This window comes from Ranitomeya imitator, chromosome 1, assembly GCF_032444005.1.
Source record: "Ranitomeya imitator isolate aRanImi1 chromosome 1, aRanImi1.pri, whole genome shotgun sequence".
NCBI lineage: Eukaryota > Metazoa > Chordata > Amphibia > Anura > Dendrobatidae > Ranitomeya > Ranitomeya imitator.
The window spans coordinates 902748772-902758253 of NC_091282.1; the positions used below are offsets into that span (position 1 = coordinate 902748772).

At 44.0% G+C, this 9482-nt stretch overlaps 1 protein-coding gene across 1 annotated transcript in view; it reads right to left on the reverse strand.

Moving 5' to 3' along the window:
- LOC138658203 (uncharacterized) overlaps window positions 1-7893 on the reverse strand; it is a 74595-nt gene extending 66702 nt beyond the window's left edge. The window contains exon 1 of the mRNA XM_069745715.1: window positions 7642-7893. Within this exon, the coding sequence (XP_069601816.1) occupies window positions 7642-7713 (72 nt within the window). The 5' untranslated portion in view covers window positions 7714-7893. The remainder of the gene's footprint in view (window positions 1-7641) is intronic.
- Window positions 7894-9482: the final 1589 nt, after the last annotated feature.

The window sequence follows — 9482 nt, forward strand, 5'->3', positions numbered from 1 at the left end:
GCAACCCTTAAATGGAGCCCAAGATAGCTTTGCCTGACAGGTTCTCTGGGGTGTGTGACAAGTTTGTTGTTTTCAGGGAGACCTGTCAGCTATACTTCAGGGTACGTCTTTGTTCCTCAGGAACCAAGGAGCAACAATTGGGGATAATACTCTCTGTCCTTCATGGTGACCCCCAAACATGGGCATTCTGTCTTCCCTCTGACTCCAAATCGCTCTAACAATTAGATATTACATTCCTGCAGTTCCCGTCGCTTATCTTGACATAACATTTGATCTGATTTTGAGGCACTGTTTTAATGTTTTGTATTGTTTATATGTGAATAAAGGGTTTGGTTTTAGTATTGAAAACACTTCGTGACTGAGTTTAATAACTCGACGGTCAATATGTTCATATCTTATTTGGAGTGTGGCCCATCCTTTATTTGAGGAAATGGGTTGGTGCTTTATGTTTATTTTGAGTCCACACTATGTCAGATTCAGCAGGGAGACCGGTCGGCAGAGGAGTATTGCTCCGAGTTTCAGAGGTGTTCCACTGATACTAAGTGGAACAACCTTGCACTCCGTACCCAGTTCTGTGAAGGGCTATCAGTAAGGGTGAAGGGTGCCTTAGCCCTGTATGAGACTCCAGTTTCCCTTCATTCTCTAGCTATCTTGGTGGATCGCCGTCTTCGCCAGAGACATAAAGAGACACCCCAATGTGCGGGAGGTCCGGGGCCAAGGAAATCCTGATCTGAGTCATCTGAGGAACCTATGCAGTTGGGTGAGGCAACTTGTTCTGGAAAGCAGTCTGTTGTTCAGCGAAAAGGGGGAGTATGTTTTTACTGTGGTAGAAAGGGCCATTTCGTGGGCATATGTCCTTCCCTATCTCACTGTAAACAACCTCCGGAAAACTAAGGAGCCCAGATTGTGGGGAGGTTAGCAACTTGGGTGTACAAATCTCCTTTGTGGGTAGGACATAATTTTTTCTGCCTGCTGAAATCCATCTAGGCAAAAATAAGTTGACTATTTCTGCCTTTCTAGACAGTGAGGAGGGGTTTAACTTGATCAACGCTAGGTTCGTCCAGGTCCAGGGCTTCAAACCATATATACTATCCAGACATATACCCATAATCACCATTGACACCCTTGAGGCAGGGGTATTTTACTCAAGTTGTCCGAGGGTTACATCTACGGGTATGGGCCATGCATTCAGAAGGTATTGACTGTTTTGTGTTAGAGGGTCTGCCCTCTCTTGTGGTTCTTAGACATCCTTGGCTCAGTCTGCACAACCCTGTGGTAGATTGACAGCCTCGGGAGATGGTAAAGTGGAGTGAGTATTGTCAAGGACACTGCTTGAGCACCCGACTTGCAAGGGTTGATACCCAGACTGTGCCTAAATACCTGCCTGACTTTGGGATTGTGTTTTGGGAGCAGGGGTGCCAAGAACTTTCTACCCATCATCCTTATGACTGCGCAGTTAATCTTGTCCCTGGGGCCAAACTGCCAAAGAGCAGACTATATAATATCTCTGGTCCAGAGAGGCAGGCAATGAAAGATTGTATCATGGAAAGTTTGACAAAGGGAGATATCAGATCATCCTCATCCCCCATTGCTACAAGGTTTTTCCTTGTAATGAAGAAAGATGGAGGGGTTTTGCCCCTGCCTAGATTTCTGCGAACTCCATCTGATCACGGTCCGGGATGGGTTGGTTGACAAGGTTATGCATATGTCTGATTTATATCGCAAGAGGCGATCAATGGGTGGTTTCTATGACTACCACTATGCATGATGCTGATTGACCCAATAATATAAGGGATGGTCTTTATGATAATGGTGTCTTCCTCTTTACGATATTTTTGTGTTTTTTGTATTTTGTATTATGTTTTATGTGCATGTATGTAATATGATATTATTGTATTGATCCTGTGAACAATTTTAGATTTTTAAAATGTTATTTGTACTAACTGATGGTGGGCAGTACCTTATTGGTGATTGGTGCATGTTTGTATCCACACTATATAGGGCTGCCAATTTCTCTGTGTTGTATACTCGGTAAAGACCAATACCGGTCGAAACATTGTATGGCGGCGGAATAAAGTTTTTTCTATTTTTTCACCTCAATTGAATGCTGTTCCCCCTGTTTTCTATTAGAAGCTGCACTTGTCTGATCGGCTCTGCTACATTCAGGCGATGATCAGATAAACATTTTTTTAAAAATCTAAAATTTCGCATCACTTTTCTTTTCCCCCTTTAAAAATAAAGGAAAATAAAACATGTTTGGTATCGCTGATTTTGTAAAAGTCAAGTTTATCAAAATATAGAATTAACTTATACAATTGTGTCATAAATAGAAAAAAAATCAAAACTTCGGAGTTGTGGTTTCTTGGTCCTCTCACCTCACTAAAAAAAAAGTAAAAATTGATCAAAATGCCACATGTTCCCCAAATTGGTATTAATAAAAACTTCAGCTCAGCATGTTAAAAGGAATTTGTCTGCAGGATTGTGCATAGTCACTTACACACAGTGTCTGGTCGGCGCCATTATACTGTTTAAAATGATACCTTGATTGATGAAATCCACCTTGTGGTTGTTCTTTAATCTGTATTTTCAGTTTTGTGTTAACGAGATTCTCGTGCCCTAAGGCGGGGTTGGTGTATGTAGTGCTCTGATTATACACTGCTCAAAAAAATAAAGGGAACACTTAACAACAGAATATAACTCCAAGCAAATCAAACTTCTGTGAAATCAAACTGTCCACTTAGGAAGCAACACTGTTTGACAATCAATTTCACATACTGTTGTGCAAATGGAATAGACAACAGATGGAAATTATTGGCAATTATCAAGACACACTCAATAAAGGAGTGGTTCTGCAGGTGCGGACCACAGATCACATCTCAGTAACAATACTTTCTGGCTGATGTTTTGGTTACTTTTGAATGTTGGTTGTGCTTTCACACTGGTGGTAGCATGAGACGGACTCTACAACCCACACAAGTGGCTCAGGTAGTACAGCTCATCCAAGATAGCACATCAATGCGGGCTGTGGAAAGAAGGTTTGCTGTGTCTGTCAGCGTAGTCTCCAGAGGCTGGAGGTGCTACCAGGAGACAAGCCAGTACACCAGGAGACGTGGCGGGGGCCGTAGGAGGGTAACAACCCAGCAGCAGGACCACTACCTCAGCCTTTGTGCAAGGAGGAAGAGGAGGAGCACTGCCAGAGCCCTGCAAAATGACCTCCAGCAGGCCACAAATGTACATGTGTCTGCACCATTGGTTAGAAACCAACACAATAAGGATGGTCTGAGTGCCCAATGTCCACAAATGTGAGTTGTGCTCACTGCCCAACACTGTGCAGGATGCTGGTATTTGCCACAGAACACCAGGATTGGCAAATTCGGCACTGGTGCCCAGTGCTCTTCACAGATGAAATCAGATTCACACTGAGCACATGTGACAGACGTGACAGAGTCTGGAGACGCCATGGAGAGCGATCTGCTGCCTGCAACATTCTTCAGCATGACCGGTTTGGCAGTGGGTCAGTAATGGTGTGGGGTGGCATTTCTTTGGAGGGCCGCACAGCCCTCCATGTGCTCGCCAGAGGTAGCCTGACTGCCATTAGGTATCGAGATGAGATCCTCAGACCCCTTGTGAGACCATATGCTGGTGCGGTTGGCTCTGGGTTCCTCCTAATGTAGCACAATTCCAGACCTAATGTGGCTGGAGTGTGTCAGCAGTTCCTGCAAGATGAAGGCATTGAAGCTATGGACTGGCCAGCCAGTTTCCCAGTCCTGAATCCGATTAAACACATCTGGGACATTATGTCTTGCACCATCCACCAATGTCATGTTGCACCATAGACTGTCCAGGAGCATGCCCAGGCATTGTAGAGAGGTCATACAGGCACGTGGAGGCCACACACACTAGTGAGCATCATTCCTTGTCTTGAGGCATTTCCACAAAACTTGGATAAGCCTCTAACTTCATTTTCCACTTTGATTTTGAGCATCATTCCAACTCCAGACCTCCATGGGATATTAGTTGTGATTTACGTTGATCATTTTTAACTTTTATTGTTCTCAACACATTTCACTATGTAATGCATAAAGATTTACAACTGAAATATTTAATTCCGTGATATCTAGGATTTGGGAGTTTACTGTTCCCTTTATTTTTTTGAGCAGTGTATATTCATAATGCAGACTGCTGAGAGATCACTGATCCCTCACTGATCTACCACCTAGTTTGCATAATGAATATATGCACATAGTGAAGAAAAAAACACTTCTGCAGGCAGGTGACAGCCATGGCACCTGCTTTGCAGCAAAATTGCATTTTTTGTGTGCCAATAATACTTTTTTTCAGGTTATTCAGCTAGAGGAAAAAAAAATTAAATGTGAAAATGGCGCCTGCCACACCTGCGCAGTAGCTGATGTCTGTGTCTTGCTGCTGTGATCTGATAGCTGCTGCTGGGCATGCGCCAGCAGCGCCATCTTACTGCAGAGGAAGAAAAAAATTCCTCCTCCAAGATGGCGCTGCCCCCGTGCCTGTGCAATAGCAGCTCGGAAATAACTGCTTGTTTCCTGGCCTCTTTAAGAAGAAGAAGAATGGGCACAGAAAGATCACTAGTAGATCAATCTGTCCAGATAGAGTATCATGTTACCAGGCCTGCAGCATATCTGCACCGTGGCCATGTGCAGCTGAGAACAATTATTTTTCTCCCGGCAGCCAATGACTCAGAGGTATTCTTTGCAGCATGAGATGGTGCATTGTCATGCATGAAGATGGTTTTGCTCCTGAAGGCACGTTTCTGCTTTTTATACCATGAAAGAAAGTTGTCAGAAACTCTATATACTTTGCAGAGGTCATTTTCACACCTTCAGGAATCTTAAAGGGCCCTCCCAGCTGTTTCCCCATGATTCTGGCCCCAAAATGACTCCTCCACCTCCTTGCTGATGTCGCAACCTTGAGGGGACATGGTGACCACCTTCCAACCATCCACTACTCCATCCATCTGGACCATCCAGGGTTGCTCAACACTCATCAGTAACCAAGACTGTTTGAAAATTAGTCTTCATGTATGTCTGGGCCCACTGCAACTGTTTCTGCTTGTGAAACAGCAGGCACTCACAAGCCACCTTCCCTGCAGGACCTGGAAGGACCCCATGGCCATCTTGGTGCCAGAGGTCTCCATGGAGACCATCAGATTAATGCGATCGCATTGTGTTGTTCTGATGAAGGCATGCAGGGAGCTCCCTCCCTGCGCGATGCTTCTCTGTGCCTCTGTCACTACTGACAGCAGCATCAGAGGGGTTAAATGCCCGCGATCTGTGCTAGCACCGATCGTGGGCGTTGCTATGGGGTGTCAACTATCACATACTAGTACTGCTCTGGACATGAACGCACCTCCCGCAGAGCAGTACTAGTATGGTGAAGCTCGTGAAGAGGTTAAGACACTCCGTCGAAACGCATAGGTCTGTGACCATCTTTTTTGTACTGTCTAATAGTCTACTGGTTCTTAAATGGAGCTTTTTATTTGGCTTAATTAAAAGCTGTTTTAAAAATAATTACAAGTTTCCTCGCTGAATTCCTCCTTCCTTTCTGGTTTTAGGCTGTGTGCACACGTTCAGGATTTTTCGGGTTTTTTTTGCGGTTATTCGATATAAAAACGCGATAAAACCATGAAAAAAACCCGCATACATGAAGCATTCCATTATCAGAATGTAATCTGCAATTTTTGTGCACATGTTGCATTTTTTTTCCGTGGCGGAATCGCATTCCGGAAAAAAATGCAGCATGTTCATTCTTTGTGCAGAATCGCAGGGATTCCGCACACATAGGAATGCATTGATTTGCTTACTTTCCGCATGTGGCTATGCCCACCATGCGGCAAGTAAGCGGATCATGTGCGGTTGATACCCAGGGTGGAGGAGAGGAGACTCTCCCCCAGGCCCTGGGAACCATATTATTGTTAAAAAAAAAAGAATTAATATAAAAAATCATGATATTCTCACCTTCCGGCATTATTGGGACCGGAGCATCGCGAGGAGCGGGAAGACTGCCGGGGACGCCGGAAGGTGAGAATATCATGATTTTTTATTTTTTTTATTATTTTTAAAAGTTCTATCTTTTTACTATTGATGCAGCATAGGCAGCATCAATAGTAAAAAGTTGGTCACACTTGTCAAACACTATGTTTGACAAGTGTGACCAACCTGTCAATCAGTTTTCCAAGCGATGCTACAGATCGCTTGGAAAACACTAGCATTCTGCAAGCTAAAAACACTTGCAAAACGCTAGTGTTTACGGGAATATGCATGCCAATTCCGCATGCGATATACCCGCATCAGGAGTTGCCGCGGAAATTTCCGATGCAATTCTGCAACGTGTGCACTTAGCCTTAGGCTGCCGTCACACTAGCAGTATTTGGTCAGTATTTTACCTCAGTATTTGTAAGCCAAAACCAGGAGTGGGACAAATGGAGGAAAAGTATAATAGAAACATATGCACCACTTCTGTATTTATCACCCACTCCTGGTTTTGGCTTACAAATACTGAGGTAAAATACTGACCAAATACTGCTAGTGTGACGGCAGCCTTAGTCGGAGTTACAGGGGTTGTGCTCACTGCTAGTTTGCAGCCCAGCACAAGGAATGATGGGAAATGTAGTAAGAGCAGAATATTCTGATAAGGGAGTGATGACTGTGACAACTGAGCTGGTGCCAGGGCATAGGAAGAAAGCAGAAAAGTATAAAACAACATGAAACTTGGCAGAAAAGACTTGTGGGATTAATTAGGAGCATTTATGGTAAAACAAGTAACTGAGTCAGGGTTGTGCACAACCTTTAAAGAAATAATTAGTGGTTCACCTAAAACAAGGCTGTTTCCCCATGGATTAACTGACTTTTTTCACTGGGGAAAACTGCAACTTTAAAAAACACCAATAGTGCCCAAAACTGATTCAGAATATAATAGAGAATTGAGTGAAAGAATAACTATAAGGCCGGGGTCACCCTAGCGATGAATACGGACGAGTGCTATGCGAGAAAACATCTCATAGCACTCAGACCACTGTAAATCTATGAGGCAGCTCCCATCACCTTTTTTTTTTCTCAGGCATATTCTACGTGATTGTACGCGTATATCGCCCGAGTCTCGCTAATGCAAGTCTGTGGGTGCGAGAAAAAAAATCGGACACCACACGGACCATCAGTTTGACTTGTGAGAAATACTCACACATATTCCTCATTTCAGCACATTGAGCCATTAAATTCAATGGGGAAAAGCAGTGAGAAATGTAAAGCCATATTATGCATGTCATATGGATACATAGGTGCGAGAAAATCGCATCATCACATTGCAAACGCATTACACACGGATGACCATACGGAGAACACTCGTGCGACTCTCAGTAGGGAGACCGATTTTCCATACGGCAAGTATGACCCCGGCCTAAGTCAGGACTCAGGAGCAGACACAGGAAGAAAAGGGTCCCTGTGCAAGAACAATGTATAGGTCCTTTGCAGTCCTCATAATGCACAATTCCATCTGCTTTGGAGTTAGAATTGGGTTCTCTTACTACTTTGGCCCCCGTGTGGCTGCACAGGTTGTATCATTGTATGACCACCTCTGCAATAAGTAGTAAATGATCATGAAAACACTTACCATTGTTAAAATAATTCCAAGCAAAAAAGAAATCCTGGCCATCTGATTGAAATAACACCGTTGCGGTATCATATCTAGGCACTGCTAGTCCTGGTTTGTCCTGCGTGTTCTCTTCTACCAAGTTCTATTACACTGGTAATAAAGGCATTAGCTTTGTTGTATGTAACCGTCTCCCCACCATCAAGTGTTTCCATAGATCCTACATCCAACTTAACAGATCACTGAGCTGAGACCGCTCTCTCTTCATCTAGTTCTTGCTAGAAAAAAAACAAAACAGATAATGTAGCATAAGCATATGCCTTATAGTACATTCTACACAAGGTAAGATGTTATCATACTTAATAGGTAAGGGATGAAAATATCAATGTAGTAATGTGTCGAGGGCTATCTTTGCCAGTAGGATGGTGATAATAAATTATGAATACTTGAACTTCTTTTTTTGCACTCTACTGTATATTTCCGCAGATTTTAATCATTTACAAACTTAATCTAACAGTTAGGCCCCATTCATATTTTTCACATAGCCCACATAACCATTATAGTTTAACCCCTTAAAGACCAGGGGTATTTTCCTTTTTGTGTTTCCATTTTTTGCTCACAGCCATAACTTTTTTATTTTTCCCTCAATATGGCCATGTGAGGGCTTGTTCTTTGCGAGACGAGTTGTACTTTTGATTGACACCATTGCTTTTACCATATCATGTACTGGAAAATGGGAAAAAAATACCAAATGCGGTGAAATTGCAAGTGTGGCACCCCTAGGGGTATTTGCCACAAAAATAGTTACTGACAGTAAATGCAAATACTAAAATAGCAAGACTGCACTACCACCTCCGGCCAGAAGGGGGAGCTCCAGAGACTCCCCTTGATCCATTCTGGTCTGAGAGAAGAACTGGCAGTTGGGCTAAGGAGCTGAAAGTGAGAGGTCATACAGTTGAATCTCTAACAGCCCTGTGACTGTTACCAGGCCTAAATCACCGGCCTGAGGAGAAGAGGGATAGAGAAAAAGGACATTGTGAGAACCGGGTAGCATTAATCACTACCCAGAACAGGCGCAAAGACGGATACCGGATCCGTGGCTGTATTCATTACATATAATACAGCAACCGGAAAAACGTGAGGTGATATCAGCTTCACTAGGGTCGGACGCAGCAACAGACACAGAGTTCAGCGGTACTCCTGGAGGGGGTAAGCCGATAAAAGGACTCGGGTTGCCCGTCGAACTAGGACCCGGAGGGGACAGATTGGGCCGGCAGCCAGTTCACATACAGCAGCAGGGCCACACAGATATTGCGTACAATAAGAGGCGAAGACCCCGGCAGGGTCAAAGTAACTCAGAGTTCCCATACAGACTCCGGTGACAGGACTGGTTGTAAATCCTTTTTTGTTAAAGTAAACTGGTTAAACGTTTCAGTGCCTCAGTCTTTCATTTGGACAATAGCCATTTATCCAGGATTGGGATCATCACCGCTGGGAGAACCTGCTGCTGATCAAATAAGTGCCTGTTCCCTCACGATACCCTTTACACTGTGCATTGCCTGAGGCCACAGCACCGGGTCAAGCCACCCGTGACACCCCCCTCAAGAGACAGACCCCATTGGTCCGGTGCTGGGTATCCCGGTCTCTTGGGCGTCACAATTGGCGTCACGAACAGGATCTAGCCAGCCCGTATACCGGGTATTGTGTGCCGTGATTGGAGCCCAAAACTGTGAAAACTTGGATGAAAAATCTTGAAAATTGACTTTATTAAAGAAAAATCCATTCTCCATTGAAAACTATTGAAAGTGACTTTTCCCCATTGGTTATAATGGAGTAAAGATGGCCGCCATCCCCTGAGGTAA